Source organism: Centrocercus urophasianus, unplaced genomic scaffold (assembly GCF_019232065.1).
Source record: "Centrocercus urophasianus isolate 14NV4802_14NV808 unplaced genomic scaffold, USGS_Curo_1.0 seq_9, whole genome shotgun sequence".
Taxonomy (NCBI): Eukaryota; Metazoa; Chordata; class Aves; order Galliformes; family Phasianidae; genus Centrocercus; species Centrocercus urophasianus.
This window is the reverse complement of record NW_024885532.1, coordinates 29,117,744-29,145,033: the sequence shown is the minus strand read 5'-3', so window position 1 is coordinate 29,145,033 and position 27,290 is coordinate 29,117,744. Positions and strand designations below refer to the sequence as shown.

At 37.0% G+C, this 27,290-nt stretch overlaps 1 protein-coding gene across 1 annotated transcript in view; it reads left to right on the top strand.

Moving 5' to 3' along the window:
• Positions 1 to 27,290, top strand: part of FRY (FRY microtubule binding protein) — a 160,017-nt gene that overhangs the window by 70,789 nt on the left and 61,938 nt on the right. Inside the window, exons 17-33 of the mRNA XM_042839018.1 lie at positions 1,975 to 2,082; positions 6,368 to 6,623; positions 7,747 to 7,929; positions 8,792 to 8,878; positions 10,835 to 11,094; positions 11,396 to 11,585; positions 12,304 to 12,428; positions 12,609 to 12,666; positions 15,054 to 15,145; positions 15,341 to 15,513; positions 17,388 to 17,548; positions 18,059 to 18,169; positions 20,136 to 20,290; positions 22,878 to 22,977; positions 23,305 to 23,476; positions 24,874 to 25,130; positions 25,875 to 26,021. Of these exons, the coding sequence (XP_042694952.1) occupies positions 1,975 to 2,082; positions 6,368 to 6,623; positions 7,747 to 7,929; positions 8,792 to 8,878; positions 10,835 to 11,094; positions 11,396 to 11,585; positions 12,304 to 12,428; positions 12,609 to 12,666; positions 15,054 to 15,145; positions 15,341 to 15,513; positions 17,388 to 17,548; positions 18,059 to 18,169; positions 20,136 to 20,290; positions 22,878 to 22,977; positions 23,305 to 23,476; positions 24,874 to 25,130; positions 25,875 to 26,021 (2,635 nt within the window). The remainder of the gene's footprint in view (positions 1 to 1,974; positions 2,083 to 6,367; positions 6,624 to 7,746; positions 7,930 to 8,791; positions 8,879 to 10,834; positions 11,095 to 11,395; positions 11,586 to 12,303; positions 12,429 to 12,608; positions 12,667 to 15,053; positions 15,146 to 15,340; positions 15,514 to 17,387; positions 17,549 to 18,058; positions 18,170 to 20,135; positions 20,291 to 22,877; positions 22,978 to 23,304; positions 23,477 to 24,873; positions 25,131 to 25,874; positions 26,022 to 27,290) is intronic.

Genomic DNA, 27,290 nt, shown 5'->3' with positions numbered 1-27,290 from the left:
CAGTACCTAGCTAAAATGCCCTACTGCTGGTATGGAAGCAGACTTCCACCTAAGGACAGCTGTTGGTGTCCTCATCCAGAGCTCATCCTGCTGGATCCTGAGGCAGCCAAAGATGAGCGCAAAGCCGTGTCAGAGCCTGCTTGCCAGGCGCTTTGCATGCTGTGCCTGGTAGCTCAGATAAGACGGGAACTTGAGCCTCAAACTTGGATCTTCTCCTGCTAGACTTCTGAGCGGCTGATAAGCCACAGAACACCCACAGATTTTATATTTATAAATAATTACTCACTTGCCCTCATTACTGTTTCCTCTCAGATTATCATTTTGCATGCCTCATTTTTAACTGCGCAAACTGTTTACAATCTCTAGGGTCTGATAATAATGAAACTCAGCAAAGCTCACTTTCCACTTTAAGTCGGCAAGGAAGACTCATTTGTTTTTGTGCAGATAAAATTACTGATAGCACTTTTGTTTTTTAAAACCATAATACAGTATTTTCCAGTAGTGATTAGTCTAACTTCTGTTTACATCAGTGACAGTAGTCCAAAGGGATTTCTTTGTAACCAAGCTGTCAAAAGGGATGTTTTGTTTTACACTTCTTCGAGTCAGTTGCTGACACCTACTTTCAAGTTGTGTCTGTTGGATATGTGGTGCAGGTATTATAAAGCAGAGATAGTTCATTGCGAAAATTGTTTCCCCATTTTATACAATTTGAATTAATCTATTAAAGACATTACCATGCCATTTTGTTAAGATAATACATATCCAAGCTGGTAAGCATGTAGGAGTGTTAAGAGAAAGAACGGGATTCAAGTGACAGTGCAAAACTGTCTTTAATCCTTGAATTAAGTAAGTAAGCCTAGTGTCACTTTATGCCTATTCTGTACCTATTATTTCAGTAAATAATTAGAGATGCACTCTAAATCTTATTTTAGATTTGTGGGATAACATCGTCTTCAGGTTTTCTCTGGGGCTGAACTCAAAAGTTAGCTATCCAAATGGAGTGTCCCCACATTGAAGATTAATAGTGAATAGTATTGTGAGAAAAACTGTGCATTTTAAAATGCAATCATGCTCTAACTACTTCCTTTATCCTGTATAGCCAAGTAATCAGCAAGGTAAAAAAGCATGAAAAATATTCCGGGGTCTGTCGCAAGAACTTCTTTGTTCTCCAAAAAGTTATGGGAAAGAAATCAGGATTGCATCTGTCATGAAAATAATCAGCAGCTGAAACTTGAACTACTTTTAGAAAAATTAAGGACTCTCAACCTAGTTTCTGGTTCATAGTGAACTTTAAACAGAACCACTTTCTCAGGCTGTACAGGAACAGTTAAACCATTTCAGAGATTAGAGCAGCCTTGGGGCTACTGTAACATGTTTTAGCTGATAATGATTGCTCCATAACTGCTATCTCTGGCAGAGATCAACAGAAACTCTCTGGCCCTACCCACCTCTAAAGAGCACTTCTCTCTCAGTGTAATTATGGATGCAGCAAGGTTTCCACAGGTTCGTGCCCTCTTGAGGGCAACAGTCTGGTTCTGCTGTTATTTGGCCTTCTTAGGTGTTCACTATTTACTGTATTCAGTTGATGGACTCAAGCTGCATTGGGATGGGGAACATGCCCAGCTTTTTCCTCATTACTTACATCATGCAAAAGCTGATCTTGATGGAGGAGTCCTCCCATGTTGTAACTCTATTTTGAAATATCTGCCAGAGAAAAGCAGTAAGTCAATAATAGTGTACTTTTCAAGTACTGTGTAAATACTTTGTATGAATATTGTGAATGAAAAATGTCAAAATCAAAATTTTTAATTCAAGAGCAATTTCCCTGTTTCATTGTTAGTGATTTTCTTTCTGTCCTCGCATCTTTATGAGGCCTCTGGTGCTCCATTATTGTCCATCCCTTCTCTGCAAAACTGTAGGTGGATCCTTTAACACCAGTACTTGTGCAATTAAAATTTTGTTTTAAATTTCCAGTGGTGAGAGAAAACCAAAAATTGATCTGTTCAGAACGTGTGTTGCTGCTATTCCTCGACTGCTTCCTGACGGAATGTCAAAACTTGAGTTGATCGACTTGCTGGCAAGGTAAGCTGTTCAATCATTAAACAACTGCTGAAGGGGAGCAGAGTGGAAAACTGAGCCACAGAGTGTGTAGTGCTTTCTTAGACAAAGCCATATCCATATAAAACATTGTGTTCTGTTAATGGATAAGAGACAGAAGTTCCAGCATCATTTTACAGCTATTGTGTTTAAATTACAGACTCTTAATTTTCGAAGAGAATAAATATATAATCTAGAGCTCTTTATCATCAGTGCCTAGGTTACAAGATGCTCACTATTTATTACTTTTTTTTAACCATCACACCATGCTAACTAACAGAAGAGTGGGAATTTTTTTTTTTTCTGTATGGTGGAAAAACAGGAAAATGAACATTTGGTTTTGGTTCACAATTCCCACCCATTTGGTAAAATAGAATATTCTGCATGTGATATGTTTCCAAATACTTTTTAGATTAATTGATAATAATAGTTTTTATAAAATTGATTTTGTTATAAGGCAGAAAGTTTTAATTTCTTATCCTCGCTGCTTGGATTTATTTAGATATTGAATTTATATAGGTATACTTCACTTCAGTGCAGAAGGTAGTGTAGAACATGTTCATGGTTATTTTTCAGGACGTCACAACTGTGACTTACTGTAAATAATTACGATAACAAGTGCTAGTCAGTGCAGAAAGCTCTGTCTGGTACATTTCAGTTCTAGTATGCAAGTCGAAGTTTTCAGCATGTGCTTGTAAGTAGATCTGGTGATAAATCAGGCCACAAGGCCCTAGCAACATACTGCTGTCGTGTAACTGTGGCAAAACAATATTTTCCACTCTGTTCTTGTTTTCGAAATCTTTCAAATATCTGTGAGGAATGGCAGATGTGGGAGTCGGAGGGTTATGTGCAAAAGCATTTTTTTGTACTCTGTGAACAGCCAACTCCCAGTGATGCACTAGAGCAATGAATCAATTAATTCTGCTAGTGGTAAGGAGCACAGACAGCCAAACAAGCCAAAAGGGTAAAGGCGCTGTTCCCCGTGGCAAGCTTGATTTCCTTGTGTTTACATCCTGCTATAGATCAGTTATGTGTTGTTTCAAATCATTACATTATCAAATTATACAGATACCACATTAGACATGAATCCCAATTAAGGAAAATGATATGGGACATGTTTGCCTTTAATCCAATATTTTAACCAGCTTTCCTTCCTTACTAATGATCTTAACAAAGCTGGTAGAAAGCATATGTCTATTCTGCTCTTTGACCACAGAGGATTGTTAAGATCAGACCTCAGGAATAACTCCTGTAGAATTAAGAAGGTATAGTCACTGATGTGAATTTCTTCATAAATTAGTGCTTCTCTCCTTACGTCTCAGAATTGTCAAAATAACCACTGCTTTCTCCTTCTTCAAACCTCAAACTTTATGCAGAAAGGACTGTTTGTGATTGTTTAGCTACAGTCAGCATTGTAAGCATTTCTTGGGTGACTACCATGCTGGGACGTTGTAAGCAGTAGGTCAGTTTGGTAATCTTAGTCCTTGGCTCTGAAAGGAAGTGAGATATCAAGAGGAACTGAGAACAGCATCTCCAGGACACATTTGGATGCAGTTACATGTCTGTCCATTCTTCCATAGCAGGACCATTGGGAAGTTCTCATCTTCTGTGCCTACTGTCACTAAAGCATTTCTAAGCCATTGATACTGTTTTAAAACAGATTCTCAAGTACAGCAAAGGAAACAGAATTTAGGTAAACATAAATGGATGTATAATGTATTGAAATTTTTTTTTATCAGAAAACAGTCAACAGCCAATTCACGATCCAGGCAATGTATACTATAGTGTTGAAAGAACTGGGTCGGGTCTCCGTATTGTGGAATAGGATCTTTGGGTTACAGTAGGTCACAAACTGAGCACAAGAAAGTTACTGAGCACAAGATGTTACTGTGAAGAGGCAAACCTTATACCCTGATGTAAATAGAAATGTCTAAAATACTTGAAAAAGTTACCCTCTGATTAGCATCATGCCTGATTTGAAGAGCTGTGTCCAGGCAGATGTGCTGCAGTTAAGAAGAGACTGACCAGAGGAAAACAGAAAATGAATGATTTAAAACATATAAACCAGGCAGAAAGGTTGAAAAAATTAGGTCTGTTTAAAATATGATAGTGTGGACTGAAAATGGTCTACAGAAGTACAGCTTCACTGAAGAAGAAAATAAACTGTTTAAGGAAGTAATACCTGTCCTTATCTTAACGTAAGTCTGCAGGCTACCCCAGCAATAGAGCTGCTTCTGCATTCTCTATACCCTCCATTGGGTCTGGATTCACTGCTTTTTACAGCTGTGGAAAAAGTAATTCCAGGAGATTAGTCATTGCTGTTCTCTTATCACATCATAAATCTTATTACAATATTATTTCTTTTCTTAGTCTGAGGTGATTAGATTTTGAGACTAAATCAATACAAGAATAAAAGATTTTGAAAGATTTAAAAATTTTTAGCAGAACCTGAAAATCTGTTTTGCAGTGATTTTGTGCAGGGCTTTGTTGTTTGGATGGAAGGTGGTTAAACATTTTCTTCTTACTGAAAATAAAATAACATGTTAGGGTTAATGGGTTCTTTTGTTCACTGTTTGGTTTTAATTTTTCATCCTCACAACAGATGTGTCTTTTGGCAGTTTGCAGAAGGAATCTGTAACTCTACAGCAAGACTCTCTTCCAGGACAGCTGTATTAAAATTAAAGCAGTACAGCAGACGCCAAGTAAATGCTGTACCTTTTATCCCTTTACTGCCCACTGGAACCATTCATTACAAATTCCAAAGCTAGGTTTTAAGTTTATCAGATTCAAGTATCAACAAACATTTACTTGCACCCTCAAGCTACCTGTCATATGGTAGAAGTACAGAAATGTATTTTCATGTTCAATTGAATTTATTCTCATTGGGTAGTGGTCAGTGTCATTGCATAGTAAGTTGGGTTTGTAGATGTACATCTTTTGTACCCCCTTTTCTATTATTTGTGTCCCTGTGGAAGTCATTTCCTGGATAGCTTAATCATTGTCTCAGGGGTCTTGCTTTGCTTTGGTTTATGGCAATCCAAAGATGAGAAAGAAACGGTCCTTCCCTAGCACAGCAAAACACTGTGATTCCAAATTGATATGAAAAGACACTGTTATTAAAAATGATATGAAAACATTATAGTAATTTTTAGAGTCATATTCACAGGAGGTCAAATTTCTTTCCTTTTACATAACTAAAATGTCCCTTATGCAGCTACAATGGACTGAAATTGTTCTGAGCTCCATCTTATCATACAATTTTAACCGATTGGAATTTTACTCCCCTCCATTTGGCTGGTATGGTTTTTCGCTTTTTTCTCCCTCGATTTCTATCCTTTTCTTTCCAATGCATCCTTATTTTCAGCTACTCTATTAAATATAGATTAAATACTTCAAAAATGAGTGCTGACACACTCCAGAAAATTATGATCTCTTGGGCAATAAAAACAAAAAATACCACAAAGTCATTGAACCAGGAATTGCAAGACAGAGTGATCTGAATTTACTTTGTTCTGCCAGGCTACCAACACAGATGTGGTTTGTTAACTTTTGTGTCAATGCGTACAGATTTTTTGTGTTGAAAGAGGACATCAGCACAATGCAAATTTAGATAGAAATGAAATTTAGAAAATGGAATCTGAAATCTAAACTTCTGATAGGACTTTCAGGGTATGAGGTGAGTTTTTGAAAGTATGGAATGAACTTAGCCTGGTTTTCCTAATTCCCTGTCCTAAGTTGATCAAAACATGAAGAAGTTTTTGATGGAAATGCTCATTTTTATTTCTTTTGAAGGTTTGCTTTCCATAATTGGGATTTTCTTCTTGGCTAAAAATGCATTTTAGCTGTTAGGCAACATAAGTGTTGCAATTCTTCTATTTCTAAATCGAAAGTAAGCAATTTGATAGATTATAAAATCAAAAAGCTTACTCTCGTATCACAATGAAGTAGAAATGGTTCACAGTACTGTAACTGACTAAAGCAAAACTGTTATTTGTCTGGGGAGAAAGCAGAGTTGCCAAATTGTATACATACCTTTTAGGAGTGAAGCAATTCTTTTGGATCTATGAATATGTTCACGTATTACTGTAGAAAGAATAACAGTAAAAACAGTCTAAGGGTGTTAATTGTGATCAGTAATAATAAAACCATGATAGCCATTTACATTGGCACTGAGAATTTTCCATCAGTGTTAATTTACTGAGAAATGTGCTCGTTACCACGATAAATGCTCCTTAGATTTTCATTACCTGAGATTTACTTCTGCTTACAGGCTGTCTATCCATATGGATGATGAACTTCGACACATTGCACAAAATTCTCTTCAGGGTCTACTTGTTGACTTTGTTGACTGGCGGGAGGATGTGCTCTTTGGTTTTACTAATTTTCTGTTACGTGAAGTGAATGATATGCATCATACCCTACTTGATACTTCACTGAAGTTGCTGCTACAGTTGCTCACACAATGGAAGCTTGTCATACACACTCCAGGAAAAGCTGCTGAACAGGCAAAAGCCAGATCTTCAGAGGTATGAAATGACGAGTTTTGTGTCCAAGCATTTATACTAATTAAAGGCAGAAATTGTGTTCCCTTGTGCTTCTGTATTTTGTGTTTCGTATTTACTCACCTGAGAAGAATTCACACCACATAAGATTTTTTAAGGTAATTAGTTCAGCAGTCTTTTGAGGACAGACATTTCCTTGTGTAATACAGCAGATGTTATTGTTGAGCAACAGGAGAGAATGCATATCAAACTGAAGTAAGCATGTCAGCAAAAGCTCATCAAGTGAAATATGTCTGTGTAGTTGTTGCAGAAGAATATTTTCCCGGGACTGAAACTGATTAATAATGCTAGTGGGAATGTAATGTTGGGAACAGTGAAGTGGACCTTCCTTTCCCATAGACATTTCATTTGGTTAATCCAAAAACATCAGGTAATATGATTGTTTCTTATAGCCTGCTGTATTCATGTGCTACTGACATTCTTGGGAACTGAGCAGCTTTGCTCCTGCTCCTTCCATCTTCACTGTCCCTTAGATATTTTCATTGTGAGAGATGATTTTCAGACTTCTTATCACCTTCCCCAGTCACTTCAGAAATTTTTTCTTTTGTGCAAGCATGATGTCTGCTTTATATTGCAGAGAACCATTATTCATAAATAATAGTAGTTTAAAAATGTGAGAAAGAGAAAGCCTCTAATACTCTTCAGTAAATATTACTGCACTTACTGGTGGGGTCCTCTTTGGTATAAGTTTCTAGAGGCCACATATCCCTTCATAGAGCTGCCTTCTACAGTATCATAGAACCTGGGGATCCTGCTCTCTGAAGCAGGAAAACTGCAAAATCTTGGCAGTGTGATTTACTTCTTCATCTTTTAGTAAAGAATGGAATAAAACAGAGAGTTGAACTGCAGTTTATAAAGAGGGGTCTAGCCAAACAAATCAGTGCTCATGCATAGGTTTTGTGGAATAGGGTATGTTAAAACAACAAAACTCAGTGGTTTGAGGGAATGCTTTCTGTATCAAACTTAGCATTTACAAGGCCTCTGCATCTTGATTCTTTATGTGTTGTAGTTAAATGGAATATTTCTAAGAGATCTAGTTTCTAAACAGTATTGCTTCATTTTTTTTTCCCCTTGCATCATTCTACAGTTGATACCAAATGGATCCAGCCACAGGATACAGACTGAAAGAAGCCCCTATTCTAACGTACTACATGCAGTAGAAGGATTTGCGCTGGTTCTGCTGTGTAGTTTCCAGGTTGCTACCCGTAAACTGGCTGTTTTAATTCTCAGAGAGATCCGTGCTTTATTCCTGGCACTTGGCCAGGCAGAGGTATGGTTTTCCTTTTCTGCAACTTGGAGTTAGTGTTTTCCAAAGCTAAAGATCAAAAGTGGTATTACTGTTACTTTTAGCAGTTGCTACAGTGCAGCATGTATGCACTTAGTTTTTTTATTAACTTTTTATATGAGCTTTCCATTTCTGTTCACCTTAACATTGCAAACCTTTCTGTAGTTTGCTGGGCATGTATCCTGTACAAGAATTTGTTCAATCTGAAACTTGTACAACAACTTCATATTTTCTCTTGACATGACGTGAATGTGCAACACACTCTTTTTTTTGGCTGAATGGATCATTTTTGTATTGTCAGCATTACATATTTGTATTGGAAATGAAACTCATTCCTTCAGCATACCATTTTATAAAAAACACAGCATAAGACACAAGTAAGATTATTCACATGCGTTTTCCTTGTATAGTAAAGGTCTCTTAAGCCTTTTTTACTGATACAGAAGCATGGAGAGTCCTGTGTGTTGGTGCTCACAGCTTAGCAAGTATCTAAATGCCTAAGAACACAAATACATGTGTTCATAGCAAATGAATGTTCTCATAATCAGTAAGCTAATTTTTCAGTCTTTTGATACCAGCTATCTGGAGTTATATAAGATTTTCTGATATGTGATTTTATAGCAGTGAGCTATAGCCAGAAGTTATCTTAATTTAGAACTGCAGTGTGGACTTGTTTCTGAGTTTTATGAGGATAGGACAAAATGCATGCTTCACTACCAAAGTGTTTGGTGTTTGGTTTGGGTTTTTTTTTGCCATTTTAGATTCATGGCATAATTTTTAGATGGTCAGAAGAACAGAAAAAAATTGGTAAGGAAAACAGCTAATTTACGTTCTCTGTGTTATGCAGGATGACGACAGGCCTATGATTGATGTCATGGATCAGTTAAGTTCTTCTATTCTTGAGAGTTTTATTCATGTGGCTGTTTCAGATTCAGTAAGTAGTACTTCACTGTTACTGCTAGTAGAAATTGACATAACAAATATAAGACATGATGTACTAAGAGCACAACTGCTAGGAATTAAAGAAATCACACAGTTTCAAGGCTCTAGCCATCTGCCCAGGAGCTCCAAAACTCCATAATATTACAGGCATCACCTGTCTATTGCTTCTGGAAGAACCATTGAGAAAGTCTTATTATCAATGTCATATAATGCTTGAGGTGGTTGGAACTCAGTCACTGCTCTCATTGGTCTTGGAAGTTCAGGAAGAGGTAAGTTGTAGCTCCCATGCATGCTCAGAAGTACCTGTATTTGCACACCTAAACACAATATCTAGAGCATTTCATAGGTATAATGAATCCAATTTTTCTTGTGGGCTCTTGTTTATTGTATCTAACATGCTTTCCTGTGGTGTGAAGGGATGAAATCAGGCCATTGTGCAGCTGAAAACAGAAAAGGTGCAGAATCAGAAACTGCTCAAGCAAGAGCTATTCTGATTCTGTAAGCTAGGAGTTAGGAAATTCATCTGGAATGACAGCATCTGTTTTGGAGTGTTGTAGTTTCTATAGTTGAAGATTTGAGTCTTGTGCTTCAGTTCTGTGTATTAATACGTATTATGTATTAATATTATAGCAAAGCACGTGTATTGCCAGGAAACTTTCTTTCTGACAAGTAAGTACATCCTGGATTGGTAATTTAGTAGTTATTTTTGTAACTGTGAATGGAGGATGCAGACGACTGTTCTATTTTATTTGAGGTCTGACAAGTGGTTAATAAGGTTGCCAAAATACATGTGTTGAAGTTTTCATACCAACAGTGATGTTTTCTTCAGAAAATGCTGACTTGCTCTACAGAAATGGTTTGTTGATAGAATGAGAACCCTACTTGCCACTGAAGGAAGCAGGATTTGAAGTGGATTAAAACTGCTTAAATGCTTGTGAGGAAGGACTTGGGTGTCCTGATGAACAAAAGGTGATCATGAGCCAGCAGTGTGCTCTTGCAGCCCAGCAGGCCAACTGTATCCAGGGCTACATCAAAAGAAGGTGGTCAGCCAGAAGGGGGAAGGGATTGTACCCCTTCTGCCTTTGTAAGGCCCTATCTGGAGTATTGTGTCCAAGCCTGGGTCCTGCAGTATGAGAGGGACGTGAACATGGTACAGTGGGTCCAGAGGAGGGCCTAGAAGATGCTCAGATGGCTGTAGCACATCTGAGAAGAAAAGTTGAGGGAGCTGGGCTTGTTTAGCTTGGAGAGAGGGCTCCAGGGAGACCTCAGTGCAGCCTTCCAGTACTTGAAAGGAGCTTAGACGCCAGAGAGGGACAGATTTTTTACATGGTCTGATATGATAGGACAAGAAGGAATGGCTTTAAACCATAAGAGGGAAGATTTAAGACAGATATTAGGAAGAAATTTTTTACTGGTGAGGCACTGAAGCAGGTTGCCTGGTGAGATTGTGGATACGCCATCCCTAAAGGCATTCAAGACCAGGTTGGATGGGGCCCTGAGGAGGCTGAGCTAGTGGGTGGCAACCCTGCCTATGTCAGGGGTTTGGACCTAGATGATGGTTAAGGTCCCTCCAACTTCAGCCATTCTCTGGTTCTGTGATTCTATCATGGACACATACTCAAATACCCTTCTGAATTCCGAAGAATATTTACTGATGACACTGGTATTTATCAGGCCAGCATTGCATGGTGGAGTCTTAATCATGCCTGAGGCCCTGTCTGGCTGTTCAGATGATGAACATAAGGACAGTCTATACTTGTTACAGACTGCAGCCTAATACAAGAGACTCCTGAGCTAGAAGCGTTTATGTTGACTAGAAGCATAAAAGTGTTAATCTAAAAAATCCTATAGAAGTTGGCCATAAAGCTGGAAAATAAAGACAAATACTGAGGGGAAGCATGGCTGGAAATAAATTAATTTGGCTGTGATTTTTTTTTTCTCTTCGCAGACAACAATCCCTTTAACACACAGTGTGGATTTGCAATGGCTGGTGGAGTGGAATGCAGTCTTAGTAAATAGCCATTACGATGTGAAAAGTCCTTCCCATGTCTGGATATTTGCACAGTCTGTTAAAGACCCGTGGGTTCTCTGCCTCTTCAGTTTTCTTAGGCAGGAGAATTTACCAAAACATTGTCCTACTGCTCTCAGCTATGCTTGGCCCTACGCTTTCACTAGGCTACAGCTGATAATGCCTCTTGTGGATCCAAAGTAAGTGGCATTTTATAGGTTTGTGTCATTTCACTACGAGCTGTATTAGTCTCATATTTCAGAATTGGTGTCTAAGACCTGTGGAGTTGTTACCCAAACATTCAGTTTTGAGTTACATAATTGCAGCTTGTAATGTGGAAAACTCTAGTTCTCTACCTTCATTGATTTTTGCACATAAGATGTCCTGATGAGCAGTAAGTGATGGCTGCACATGTTCTATTCCCTTTTAATGTATGTCAAGACATTGTGTACTTAAGATTGGGAAATGATTTTAATAATTTAATTCGTTTTTAAATTCCAGTATTCCAGTCAACGCGAAGAAAACAAGTACAGCAAGCAGTGGAGACAACTATGTTACTTTGTGGCGAAACTATCTTATTCTCTGTTTTGGAGTAGCAAAGCCCAGTATTATGAGCCCAGGACACTTGCGTGCTTCAACACCGGAGATCATGGCTACCACTCCTGATGGAACAGTGAACTATGACAATAAGGTGATGCACCTTGCTTCAAACAAATTATTCAGTATCTGCATGTAAAATAATGCTGGTGGAAGTACATCCTGGTGAAAGGTATTTCACTTGGGAGAGTCTTTTGATCTATGCAAGCTGGGTAAGGCATGCAATTACTAAAACTTAAGTTTATCATGAGGTGACAAAAATATTTGGCAAAAGCTTTGGCATTTTCAAAATAGTGCTTTTTTTTTTTCTGAATTCTGAGTGATGTATATTCAAAGCACACACATTTTGTATGACATGTTAAAGTTAACTTGCTGTTCCCTTTGTTTACTTGTGAAGGACTCCTGTAAATCTATAGCATAAAGAGATTAAGGGAAGTTCCTGAATACACATTGTATGCCTGCTGGACATGAAGGAATATTGAAATACTGTTTCAAGTAGTAGCTCCTGAGAGAAGCAGTAGCACTATAATGCAATTACTGGAATATTTTAATGAAATAGCAAATTAAATAAATTACTATAATGTGAGTGAAGGTAAAGGGATTTCTCAAATCTATTTATTTGCTAGGCCTTATTGAGATGACTGTGGTGTAGTAGATATTCAGTTAGACTGGTGTATTAATATCCATAATGGTAACATTATTTCAACATGTTTTAAACTACATATTGATTCTTAGTGCTATCTTCTTTAACATATATACTCAGTATTCACATCCTGGCTATGAAGTGTCAATCATTTCTTAATATATTTTAGGCTATTGGAACTCCATCCGTTGGAGTCTTACTAAAGCAGCTAGTGCCTTTGATGAGGCTTGAAAGCATAGAAATAACAGAATCACTTGTACTAGGATTTGGAAGAACAAATTCCCTTGTTTTCAGGTACTTCCCCATTTCTTATATTCTCAGTTTTTTACTTCTGATTCAAATGTTTTGCTTTTGTTGTAATTTTTGATGTAATTTTTGTTTTGCAATTTAGACATTAGTTTATATGCAATCAATAAAATGATGCTTGTCAGAGAAGACTGGATTGTATTTACCTTTTTTTTCCCCTCAATTTAGGGAATTAGTAGAAGAACTTCACCCACTGATGAAAGAAGCCCTAGAAAGAAGACCAGAGGTCAGTTGAAGAAATTAAATGTAGCAGTTTGTTTGAACTGCAAAATGAATTTTAAAATAGTGAATTTTTTGTCTTTGAAAAACAACGATCCCCAGATAAGCTCTGTGTGCAAGAAACAATAGCTGTATATAAGAACATAACTTAAATGATTGCATTAAATCTTAGTTTAATTTAAATTTGATCAGTGATACAGAATGTACAGGCACAAGCCCCAGAAGCCACCACACACAGTCCTCTCATCTCCCCCAGCTGCTCTTGCTCTGCCGTGCTTCCCCTCGTTTGCTATCTCAAGTCCATGCTAGAAAAGCACTTCTTTGGCTGTAGTGTCGCCCTGTGTTACAGCAGGCGGTTTGTAGAAAACTGTCAGTGACTGAGAGGGGTACTGCATAAGTTCTGCTAGGCCACATGGGCATAGCCAGATTTCTTGGGGTCTTTGGGAGCACTGTGAATATGAGGCCATCTGTACCACTTGACTTTGGGGCATTGAGCAGTTCTTGTCTCTGCTCAGCAGTACAGACATAGCCGTTGTGTCCATGCAGTTCTGCTGAATACAGAGAGCAGTGCATTGATACCGTTCTCTGCCCAGACTAGTTTACCTGGTTCTCCAGCAGTTTCATACTGTGTATTCACTGCACTGTTCTCCACAGCAGCATCATTAAATTACCCTCATGGTGACTTGACATGCTGTCCCTGTCTGCCAAGTCATGGTCTTTAGTGCAGAAACCACGTAGAAAATAGTGAACAGAAAGAACATAAGTCACGAATAGGCAGAGGATTTCAGCTGTTCCCAATATTGTAATAAACGACAACAAAAAAGTCACTTTGCAGGAACTTAGTTTTGTGTTAAGTTTTACATGGACAGTTCTTAATAACTCTCTGTCTGGCAAACATCAACTATCATTTCCACTTTGCATGGCAATTTCAATAATAAATAGATACAGGAGAAGAAGAGACCACAGTGTGAATTCCCGTCTTTCTCCTGATACAAATTGTGCCACCTTCCAGTAAGCACTGTCACTGGTAAACCCAAGGGTGATTGAATGGGTCAGGTAGCAGTAGGGAACATGGCAGGCCTCCATGTGAGCAGGCAACTGTCCAACACACTAGAAATAGCTTTTTTGAACAGACATATGCCACAGAAAGAGAATTATCAGTACAGCCAATAATTTTAGGGGTAAACCAGTATGGACTGTACACAAGATCCCCCATGTGGGCACTGCAGCTGAGCTTGCCAAGGGGCAGTGATACAGCACTGGCTGTGATGCTGGTGCAGGAGACAGCTGTGCATGTTCAATACTGTATTATAAAAAAAAGAAATTTTCTCTCCATGTATGCTTCCCAGAAGCTTTAAAGCGTAAAAGGAGCAAATCAGGCCTTCAAGTAGGACAAATCAAATGGCATAATGATTTGAGCAAAACCTTTGGCTAAACTGCTGCTGGCTGCCACTCCTGAGTCAGAATAAGCAGGGAAAGTGTCACTTTCTTTTCCCAAGCATCTGCTACTGGCCATCAGCAAGGCCAGAGTATGAGGTGAGATTAGCCTTTGATCTGATTCAGTATTGCTGTTCATACATTTGTGAAGAGGAAAATTTGAGCTTTCTCTGAGCTTTTCTTGTCCGAGCAGCAAATTTCTTTGAGGGCAGAAGCAGCTTTTTGACCTTCTCAAGCTTTTTCCTTTGTGAGGATGCAAGATAGAAGGAAACAAGTCATTTTAGCCCTTCAGCAAGGAACAGTCTTGGAGTGCTTTCAAAGCAAAATACGGCACAAAAAGACAGCTTTCTAGAAGATGATGAGATACAATGAACCAGTTAACAACAGTACTGTCCTACTGGAAGTGTATGTTAACTGTGTACAGCCAACATATCCAAGTTCAGTGTACAGGAGTGTTGTCTGCAAGGAGCTAACTTGAATACGAGTGATAATGTATCTGCAGCATTACCAAGTTCAAGAGTGGTTAACCAGTAAAATATTAGAATTCTGAGGTTGGAGTATCTGATCTTTCTCTTCACAGTGTGTCTAGTGTACAGAGTGGATGGTGTAAGGCTAACGTGAATGTCCATACTATCTGGTGATAGCGCGGGAACCTTGAATAATTATTTTTTTTATCCAGTATTTCATGATTTCATTTCCATGTGTTCAGTGAGAACTAAGGTACCTATTAACCGTTTCTTCAAGAATAGTTGTAAAGACAAAATTGTGTTGATAATTAATTCTGTATTGACTTATGAGTCAGTATAAGTCACTGTCACTACGAAAAGCAGTCAAGCTCCGTCTTAAAGAAAATGCTTTAACCAGGTTTTTTAGCTCTCCACTGTGCAGACAGTTACTAGTTTTTCATATATATATTTATGCATATAAAAATGACATTTTTTGTTTTTAAACTGCAAGAACAAGAAACGTCGGGAACGCCGAGATCTACTAAGATTGCAGTTACTGCGAATTTTTGAACTACTTGCTGATGCTGGTGTTATAAGTGATAGGTAGGACTATCATTTATCTTAAATACTGATCTTTAAGTGAAATAATTTTCAGTGTTTACAACACTTGAGTTAATGTCAGTATATTCTTTGAAGAACTGTGCAATAGATTGGGAAGGATTTTTATGTGTTTCTTGAAGAGGCTGCAATATATCTACACTGTTATTGTATTTAATGTACAACTTTTCTTTGTGCTAGCACAAATGGAGCCTTAGAAAGAGATACATTAGCCCTTGGAGCCTTGTTCTTAGAGTATGTTGATCTGACTCGCATGCTTCTGGAAGCTGAAAATGATAAAGAAGTTGAAATCCTAAAGGATATGAGAGCACATTTCAGTGCAATGATTGCCAACTTGATTCAGTGTGTTCCAGGTATGGTGCTGAATTGTCTTTATGCATTATGAAATTGCATCTGATGTATCTAATGTATCTATTGCAAAAGTCCTTTATTTTTTCTTCTTTTCTGTTTGCCACTGGTTGTTAATTGTCATATTGCAAATGGGAAGGGAAATGTGGAGCAGAAGTTCAAATGTCTGTGATGAGTCAGAGAAAAAAATAGTAAAGCATATCAAAGCTTGTAATAGTCATCCATAAAAACCTTCTCTTTAAAAGCCCAGCTAAGAAATTATCTGTGACCTTCTGGGCCTTTTTAATGCAAGGCCTTGTATGCCTCTCCCTGACTTTATTACCACTCTTTATAAACTCAGGCAGGCCTTTAAAAATACGGGAGGAGCAGAAAATGTACACTATTACATGTAGAGGAAATCCTGCCCAAGGTGTGTTTACCATGCTATCTGACTGTAGTTGCTTATCAAAGATTTCTGATGGATTTCACACCCTTTATAAATGAAAAGATCAGAAGTAAGTAATGTAATTCAGTTAGCAAAAAATTTCAGGAAAGAGCATGCTTTAAAAACCTCCATGTAATTACTGAAAGATAATGTCTGGGACTTAATCTATGTATGTCTACAATCTCCAGTTTATATATGACAATACAAAACAGCATCTGTCACAATGAATACAAAGGAATTTAAAAGAGTGTAATAAGAGATTAAATAGTAAGTGCTTTAATGTAAGTTTCAAGAATGCAAATGTGATCAAAGTCATATAGTTGCATTCAGATAAAACACAAAAAATGTACAGTAACTGAACAACATAAGAAAAAAAATGACGATCTTGCTCTTCTCATTTAAATAAAAAGATTCCCTTTTGAGCTGAGTAATGTCAAGTTTTTAGCTCCTACTAACAAAAATACTGAATTTCTTTCCTCTCATGCTCAGTATAAATGCAGGATTTCTTTAGTAGTTGCCAACATTAGTAACCATGAGTAATTGCAAAGGTGTTCTTTGCATTTATTCTCTCATTTTACAAGGCATGTGACAAAACAACTGCATGATTTATGAATTTTACATGATTAAATTGCATGATTGGAGAGAATGCAGTAATAACTGAATCATTTCAAAATAGTATGTAATTCTATGAAGAGGGACGTTTTCCATTAATATGACAGCTTTAAAATATGTCACTAACTACTGAAGCAATAACACGTAACTCCTAGCAAACAAATGTTTATTGTGTCATCATCTATCATTTTTAATCATTGTTCATATTGATTTGTGTTAGTATTGTCTAGCTGAGCACTGTCTAGCTTCCAACATGGTTTATAGTTGAATTTCCTATTCTCTTCAGTGCACATTCTTACACTTCGTCCATTGTGTTTTGTTTAGGGGGACTAAAGCTGTTCTCTAAAATATGTTCTTACAATTTTTTAAACCTTTCATGGTTAAGAATTCATCATTTTTCATTTGCTCAAGTAATTCAGCTCTTTGGGAAGTATACCATGCTTTCGTCGTAAATGAACTGGTACCAAGCTTCTTTCCTTTCTTGTCCCTGTCTATTACTGTATTAGAATAAGAGCTTGCATTCTCAGGATTGGAAGAAAACAAGTAAATAGCTGCCACTAAAGGAATGAAAGAGGCCATAAAAAGACTGATTGTGAAATTAATTTCTTCTGTGGTGTTTCTAAAGCCAGGTGGACATGCTAGTATAAATATACATGAACTAGGACGTATCTAATTCACTGTTAGATTTGAAAAAGGAACTTACAGACTTTGAATTAGAGTGCACACTGAAGATTAGAGAAAAATTCCTTTTGTAGAAATTTGAAATTCATGTTATCATCTCTGCCGCATTAATGTTTATTTAAAATTAACAAATCATAACTATTTCTGTTTCTATTCACTTAGTTCACCACAGGAGATTTCTTTTCCCTCAGCAGAGCTTGAGACATCACCTTTTCATCTTATTCAGCCAGTGGGCAGGGCCTTTCAGTATTATGTTCACACCCCTGGACCGTTACAGTGATAGAAATCATCAGATTACTAGATACCAATACTGTGCATTAAAGGTATTTAAATTTTACTGTCAAAATCCATAATTTCAATTTTCCAATCAAAATACAAGTAATTGTGGGATTTATTTCCTTCTATATAGCAGCATTTTGAATTGTCATACTTGATGCTTACTTTTATATTAGTAAATACATATACAGAGGAATCATTGAATTTAACTGTAATGCAATGTTCTCTTTGTGGACACTTTCAAGACTAATTATTTTGAAAAAAAGAATGCATTTTAAAATTTTATTTAACTTAATTGTTCATCAGCAGGTTATCAGATTCACTGGGAGGATTAGACTCTGAAATTAAATATGCTGTCAGTTCAGTATCACACGTGCATGTCTAAAATGTCAATAGCAATCTATCAACATCAACTGTGTGACCATTTTCACCACACAGTTCCTTCAAAAGAAAACTGGCATCCTTATTAGCCTGAAGCTGGGCCAAAATAATTCTCAGAGATTTATTAATGTCTTTTTTTTTTTTTTCCCATAACTAATGTCACTTCCTTTTTTTAGGCCATGTCAGCTGTGCTCTGCTGTGGACCAGTATTTGACAATGTTGGTCTTTCCCCTGATGGATATCTATACAAGTGGCTTGATAACATTCTTGCTTGTCAAGATTTACGTGTAAGTACTAACCTAATGCAACACTGATGAATAATTTTAATCTCTGTACTATGCGAATGAAGTCCATTACTGTAAGAACTGTGATTGTATAAATTCTATTTTGATCAGTAGATGGTAGCTTCATGCAGTGTTCTAATACAAATGGGCAGTTAATATAAAATTATTCTAACAGAAAATGTTATTTCTAAGCACATAATGTATATATGCTAAGCTAATATATGCTATTAAGTAAGCAATAACCTAAAAAATTGTGGCTCATGGCTGCTTGCAGCAAAAACTTACATTTTTCATCTGCTGATAAAGATTAAAAATGGCATGAGCTCAAAAATATTTGTATTTCTATTTGCGCTTCCGCCCACCCTCTTCAAGTTTCTGCAGAGTGAGAGTGTAAAATCCCTTTCTGCTCAGTGACATAGATATTGGTGAAACATACCTGAGTGAAAGTAAGTAGGTAGATCTTTCAAAGAAATCAAGAGGATAAATGATTCAAGTGAGGAAATAAAGGTATATATATATATTTTTTAAGAACATGCAGTAAATTATTTTTGCCATTTTCTCATCTGTTTCTGTGAAGATGAGTTTCTCTGTTTACCTTGTAACTATCCAGTGATATCTCAATTTTTATAGCTGGTTAGCTCTTTGAATAAGACTTGAAATCAAAGGAGTAGATTGGTGACTTTCATTAAGTGGAGAATTCTGATCTTTCCCTTTGTGATATCTCAGCCCCTGTTGTCCCTAAAAGCCTTGTACCAAAACAGATAATGCATAATAGTGTAAAAAAAAAAAAAAAAAAAAAAAAAAAAAAAAATTAGGCAAGAAATCATTTAAGCTAGATGTTGTAGAAATGGTAATTGATTTGGAAAAAAAATGGAACAGATTAGAAACATTAAGGCAAATTGGAAGTAGATAGAAATAACTAATGAGAGAATCTTTCCTAAATTGGATAAAACAATTTAGAAATATTGTTGGAGATGGAGCGATAAGTATTTATAGAGATGATACATATAATTGGAATTTTTGTGGATGTGGGAGTAGAATACCCAGCAGAAAAGATATACTCTTCCTCATTGCATGTTTTCATTATCATCAATAAATATTGTATCACTATGTCTAATTGTACACAACTAGAGGAAAAACACCTTTTTTTTTTTTTTTTTGGTTGTTTTTTCTTGGTTGGTTGTTTTACTTTTCCTCTTGAAATGCAAAATTTGGACATGATAGGTGAAATCCGTTTCCACTAAGCTAGTCGCTTAGTCGCAGGACTACAGTAACTACATTGCACTGATTGTACAGGCAGTTCAGATTAGCATGAGGAGGATCCCACCCAATCTGTTAATATTAAATATTACTGGCCATCTTCACAAGTAGTTAACTGCACTTGTTGTCAGAATATGAATAGTCACTAGGTTATTAGTTCTTCTACTACTTTCCTCTGCCTAAGGAGTGGAAAGGCATGGGCCAAGACTCTGCCACAAGATATTTGCAGCTGTGGTGATATCTTGATTAAAATGGTACAGTATCCATAGGGAGAGTTCATATCACTCATAGCTCATTTGGTTTAGTTGGATTAAGCAAACAAGTTGTAATATTCACAGATTTACAAAAGATAACTTTTTTTTTTGCCTACCTTGCATCTGTGTTAGTCAAAAAAATAATAAACATGGAAGTGTGCAATTTTTTAAACTCAAGTAGGAAATAAACAATAAATCAGTTAACCAATACGCATGGTAGTTGACCAAGAACATGTATCAAATGTGTCCTAGCTATTGCAAAGATTTTGCTTTTTTGACATGAAAACTGAGCCACATTTCAACTGCGCCATCCCCAATATAAATTTATGATAAATTTTCTCATTTCTTTTTGTTTGAATACTACAGTTTCCTTTTGTTCTGCTTATGTTGCTCTAAAAATTCTAGTAACATTTTTATTTCACCAGTTATGTTTTGATGTGCGTTTATATTCTCAGGTTCACCAGCTTGGATGTGAAGTCGTAGTCCTGTTGTTGGAGTTGAATCCTGATCAAATTAATCTCTTCAACTGGGCTATAGATAGATGTTATACTGGATCCTACCAGCTTGCCTCTGGATGTTTCAAAGCAATTGCAACTGTGTGTGGAAGCAGGTATTCATTAGTTTCTAATTATATATACACAATACGTTACAGCAAATCTATAAAATCAGGTTTGCTGTTTCTAAAGCAGAATGTCTGGTCATATGCTGTGTATTTCCACTCTTTGCTAGGATAAGCAGATTTAATTGATCTCCAGAATGAAAAATAACAGATAACAGATGGTAAATCTGTTTCACGTTGGTTGCTCTTCTGGTTAGTTTTGTGTGAAGGACAAAGAAGGAGGATATAGGTTTGAGTGAAGGGATAAAAGAGAAATATGCATGGGCAAATGGACAAAATGACCAAATACATCTTGAAGAGTGAGGAAACTGGCTGCAGTATTCCTGCCAAAATGCCTAAGGTCATGTGTAGCCAACTGGCAACTTCTCCTAGACATCCGCTGAAAAAGTCATTGCTGTGAAATTTGGTGCTTGTGGAAGAAAGGGTCTCGTTATGAGTTTTGGCATAGCGTGCCGTGCGGGCTTTGCTGATGCGCTCATTTCACACTTGTAACAGTGCAGGCAGGAGCCCTTCCAGAATGCCGCTGATCAGACTTCACTGAATTGGAGGTTGAGCTTGTGTTATAAAGAATTGTTAGTCACACAGAATGGCTTGGGTTGGAAGGGACCTCAAGGATCATGAATCTCCAACCCCCCCAACACAGGCCACAGTCACCAAGACAGTCACCAGTCCACATTTAATGCTAGACTAGGCTGCCCAGGGCCCCATCCAGCCTGGCATTGAACACCTCCGGGGACGGGGCATCCACAACCTCTCTGGGCAGCCTGTTCCAGCACCTCACTACTCTTATAGTAAAGAACTTCACCCTGACATCCCACCGAAATCTTCCCTCCCTCAACTTAAAACCATTTCCCCTTGTCCTGCTGTTATCTAACCTTGTTAAAGAGTTGTTTCCCCTCCTGTTTGTAGGCTCCCCTTAAGTACTGGAAGGCTGCCAATGAGGTCACCCCGCAGCCTTCTTTTCTCCAGGCTGAACAAGCCCAGCTCCCTCAGCCTGTCTTCGTAAGAGAGATGCTCCAGCACTCTGATCATCATCCCTATACATTGTAATGTCTCAAGCAGCTCTTGTTTTATTGTTTTATTTACATGATTCTGGAAACAAGCTGATGTGCCTGTTAGAAGTTGCTGCTGTATACGCATTTGAAATCTGTGCCAGTTTTTAGTATTTTCATCAGAAAGATACATAATATCAATAGCATTGTAATTTGCAATATGGACCTGGTTTCAAAAGATTTTGCATGGAACTTTCATTTACTTTGTTTAAGAAAAGCCCTGAGTATTATTAGCTTGAAAATAGTTACCTTGTTCTTTTTCTAACCTGCTTGAATTTGATTGGTTACCTGTTACTTTTCTGTGGTCTGATATCACTGCTGCTAATACAAGCACAAGCTGCAAGTTGCAAATAGAAAACAGCGCTTTGTCTCCCGATTTTGTGATTTTCTTAAAGCTTTTCAAGACCTCTACAAGAAGTAAAAAATTAATTTGACAAGATGTATGATCAGCTGATTTCAACAGAGAAATGTGTGAGGTATAGGAAATCAAAACAAGACACGTATTTTAGAATTCGTTTTATGTTGTTCTTGCAGGAACAACCAAACTGTATTTTGCATTATACTGAGATTTCAAAAATATGAATTCAATTTTGTGTTTGCAATTTCTAAGATGCTTTTTTTTGTGTAACAAATGAGTAAATTACTTCTTCAGCCAGGCTTCTCTCTTCATATTGTGCTACCACTGCCACTCTGTCCTAAAAACTAATTATTCCCATGTCTACATGAAAATTGAGGTGATCTGCATAATCTTTGAAGGGAAAGTCTGATTATGAAGTTGAGGATTTTTATTAATACTTGAACCCTGGTCTGTTTTTCCTCTGACATCCATTTTGTCTGCTTAGAGACAACACTGTTGAAACTGCTTGTAAAATGAGCATTATCTCATTTTTTGTGTCTATTTTTCTACAAAGAACAAAATGCTCAGTGACTTTCAGTTTATGGCGCTCACATATATTGCTTCTATTGTGATAATGTACATAGCATTTCTGGAAGTCACCCCGTGGTGAACAATTATGAAGGTATATTCTCTTAATATATTTACCACTACAGTAAATGTTGACTTAGTGGACTTTCTGAAGCAGTTTTTGTTTTTACTCTTTGAACACAATTTTGGTAGAATTCCTAATACGTTTGAATGCACGTATTGGTGATAGTGTCTTTTCTTCAAAGAGATTATTTTAATCGCAGCTTGTTTTACATCTCCTCTCAAAACAGTTTGTATTACAATTTAAGGTGAATTGACAGCTGTAGAAATAGGTATTCCATTTTTCTCTGTGGGTAACTCAGTGCATTCCTAAGTATTAGTCTAAGGTAATTATGACTAATCCCTTCTTTCTTTCAGTTCACCAGATGGCCCTTTGATCAAACAGCATGTGTTCATAAGAACTCCCTTTCCCATATTCTGGTGATAGAACAGAGGAAAGGAAGATGACATTCTCATTAAGCCATATTACACACTAAATCAGAGTGAATATAATCTGCATTCCTCACCAACATTCATGAAAATCTGCTGTTTACTCTTCTAGGAACTATCCTTTTGATATTGTGACGCTTTTAAACTTGGTGCTGTTCAAGGCTTCTGACACCAACAGAGAGATTTACGAAATTTCCATGCAACTTATGCAGGCATGTATCAGCTGCTTTTCTACAAAACAACCAGCTGTGTGTGTCCTACTGCCTATTTTTTAAATGTGTGCATGAGCTTCTTAAAAAGTACTGTTTATTTGCTTTCTGGCTTTGTTTTGAAAATAAAAAAGTTCATTTTATCTTGGCTTTAGATATTCATGGGAATATTTATATAAAAATTAATGGGGGAAAGATAGGATCTTTCAAATTTGGAGCATGTGGGTCATTCTTGTGTCACCACAGCATGTGGTGACACCTTGAAGTTCTGACATTTTCTGAGTCAATACATTCAATTTTCTCATTATGTTTTTTTTTTCTCTTTCATAGATTCTTGAATCAAAACTTTTTGTTTATTCAAAAAAGGTAGCTGAGCAAAGGCCAGGCAGTATTTTGTATGGTACACATGGTCCATTACCACCTCTCTATAGTGTCTCACTTGCTCTTCTTTCACATGAACTAGCAAGGATGTATCCTGAACTTACCCTTCCTCTTTTTTCAGGTAACTGTCTATTTTACTGAATATCTTCCTTACATTTTTGTAAAAATAGTAGACTTCTGAGTTATTTCCATCTGTGAATGGCAATTCTGTTTATAGATTTAGCTTGCCCTGGTTTTGATCTGTTTCAGGTGAAATCAAATGTAGCAATAAAACATGTATTTCCTAGAGGCAATTATATAAGGTACAGAATATTTGAACACCTCAGTTGGGAGCTCTTGTTCCACTTGTGTCACCTTAGGATAGCTTTGAGATTACAAGAGCCAAAGATAAGTTAAAATGACATTGGAAAACTACAGTAATGGGTTCTTCTGTTAAGCACAGTGACTTTTGGCTTAGATTTGTTTATATAGATGATAGTTGTGAAGATAAAATTCTTCACTCCATATGCACATTCAACATGAAGATTGTTTGCCTGTGTCCAAGTAACATTTACCAAATATTCAAATCATTCTGGAAGAGGGATCTCCACCTTTGCCACATCTGCAAGTCTTTATTATCATTTTAGTTTTATCAGAAAAACATTGTGTCAGGGTTATTGAGAAAAATGTTGAAGAATCAGATCTGCAGGGGGACCATTTAGAATACGCTCACTCTGAGACCATGCTGGGAACAACTACATTTTGAGACCAGTCTGTTTGAATCCATCTGATGTGTTGCTCTCGTTTTTAAATACCAGAATGCAGTGTCTGTACATTACAGAGTACACAGCAGAGCCCCTTTCTGTACATCTAGATTCTAGTTTATGTCTTGAAGATTTTTTTTAAAAAAGACAGAAAATCTTATCACAGATTTCCCAAATCTCTTTCCCTTACAGTGCCAGTTCTATAAACTATGAATGACACATTATACAGCACTCAGGGTGGCAACCACCTGTGAGTGATACAGGCCTCAGCACAGGAAATATGACTCTAGCAAGATGTTTTTGTAAACTCAATATAATGAGTATCCTGTAATTTAAACTATAGCTTAGACAAATGGATTCTAATGGGACACTGTAATTCTGAAGAACACAGCTGTATGTTTTTCTGTAATTCCCCCAAAACTCTTGAAATTCTAGAATAGCAGCCAATACCCAAATTATCCTTTTTCCTCTTTGCAGACATATTTCACTTAATATATGATGTGGCATGATAGCATTGTAACAGGTAGTAACTTTCTATATCCAAACTATGATAGCCCAAATGTGTTAGAACTACATTAGTTATTCTAGACAAAAGACTTGAACAATTTCTTGCTATTATTTTCTCTTCTTGAAGTGCATGCTTTTGTATGCTTCTGGTTTGCAAGATTAAAACCATCAGGTGATGTAATACACATCAGGAAACTGATTTGAGCAGTATATGTAAGGTTTGTTTCATAAGCTAACGTGTCATACCTTTCAACTTGAATTATTTTAGAGGTAAGCCAGCGATTTCCAACAACACATCCAAATGGAAGACAGATTATGCTTACTTATCTGCTGCCATGGCTTCATAATATTGAACTTGTAGACAACAGACTGCTTCTCCCTGGTTCAAGCCCTACCACTCCAGAAGATGAACTAAAGGACAAGGATGGGGAAGTTTCAGTCACAAGTGGACTTAAAGGCAATGGCTGGGGCTCTCCTGAGGCTACCTCCTTGGTTCTTAATAATCTCATGTATATGACAGCAAAGGTAAAATAAATAAATATATAAACAAGACCATAAAGCAATTTCCAAAATTTTCGAACCTTGATTTTGAATGCAAAACACACCTTCTTGCCTCTGATAGCAAAAATTTTGCACTGCAACTATCTGTACTAGTCTGACACACATTTCTTGATAATGAGATGAGAACGCACGCATCCATGCACGCACTGCAGTTGGCTCAGGATTTCTTCTTTGCCCCATGTTGAGGCCCTGTAACTAAACCAGTGTGTGCCTCAAGTAATATAGGGACTGTGCCACCAAAACAGTTTTTGGTATTTGCTTTGTATCCGAGGACATGATATTCAGTCATTAATGATCTGCTAGTACAGAGTCTAGGTTATTGTTAGAGGAATTCTATGGAGTGAAAACAGGAATTCTATGGGATCTGTTGTTGGATGTGTTGAGGTCTCACCTTTGCCACCCACCAACAGTTCATCAAGTAAGTTGCTTCCAAAAACATAGTTTTGTTCCAAAGTGAATAAGTGTGCTTTCGTCAGACAAAGATGCTGTTTTTCAAAGTGGATATAGAATGTATTTCTTTTAAACAGAATGTATGTTCCCACCTCTGTCAAGTGGTTATTGAAAACACCATTTTATCATTTGTTCCAGTGTTTTACTGTTGATATTGCATGAGAAAATGCCCCAAAAATGGCATGCCTACAGTTTGGAGGTCTGCATATTTATATCCTATATACATTTCAAGAACTGTGTTCCTATGATCCTTTGCAGTATGGAGATGAAATTCCTGGACCAGAGATGGAAAATGTCTGGAATGCTTTGGCCAACAATGAAAAATGGAGTAACAACCTTAGAATAACACTGCAGTTTCTCATCAGTTTGTGTGGCGTTAGTAGCGATACCATCCTTTTACCTTATGTAAGTTCTTGCACTTTATTTACTATTGGTTACATGGGTTGTAATGAAGAAAACAGCTGTCCCTTGCAGAAAATGGATTTCTGTTTTAGGATTAAGCAGCACCTATGTATTTCCTAGCACACTGTGCAGATTAAATTGAGTAAAGAAATGAGCCAAGAAACTATACTGAAAAAAGGGAATGAACAGTGAGAATCTCAGTCCTTACTGGTGGAGCACGCCTTATTTCAAGCAAGAGGTGTGCTGCCCACAAGCAAAGCACATCTTTGCTTGTCTGTGTAAGGGACAAGTAACAAGGACAGACCATAAACTACCAACATTGATTAAAACAAATTTTGATTTTTTTTTTTTCATGTCAGAATTGTGTAAAAACATGCAATTTGCATATATGTTTAAAATTGTATTAATTAGGCTGAATGACTTGTCAAAAGTTAAATAACTTGCATGAAAAATTAGGGGAAGTAAAAATAGTAAACAATTAAAATTTTTCTCTGGTGGCATTTAGCTTGCACTATTACTGGATACATTTTGAAAGTAATTTAAGCAATGGAAAAACACTTTTAAGAAAGTGTTACTTTCTCTTCTTTCGCAGAATAAATCTTACTGTGGGAAGTATCAAGGGCAACAGCATACCTAACCTTTAAAAGCAATTTAACATATCAACTTTTGCATGGCTCTTGTGAGCTATATAATTGTTGCTGCAATGTATGAGTCAAACTGAGCAGGATATTGTTATTACTTAAGTTAAAATAAAATCACGGTTGTCTGAGAAAAGCAGGATAGCCCCATTCCCACGTGCCTCATTGCTCAGCTGCTGGGAGAAAGAGAATCTAAATTTAGTACATTTTCCAGGACGCTGATACTATGCTGTTTTATTAGTCTCTTTGTGATAATATCCGTGAAATAAATTGGAAATGAATATTAAAGTGATCAAACTTACCCAAAAAGCCTTGTTTACAGTTGCTGAGATAATGTTTTTCTTCAAGTGTTTATGCTGACTGCTAAGCGTAATAGAACAAGGAAATATGGAAGAACATTAAAAAAAATTGAGACATTGCTTATGCATCATAAAGATCCTGTTGGTTTCCATTCATTTGGGGGGCCTACTGATCCACATTATCTGTTCAGTAGAAGTGTGAAGTATGTGCAAAATCAGTGATACTCATCTAATCAAGACGAAAGGTTGAAAGCGGTGTAGCTGTAAGAATAAGCTCAGTGTTTGTATGAGCAGAAGATAAAGGAGTTGATTCCAAATACCTTGAGGGTATCAAA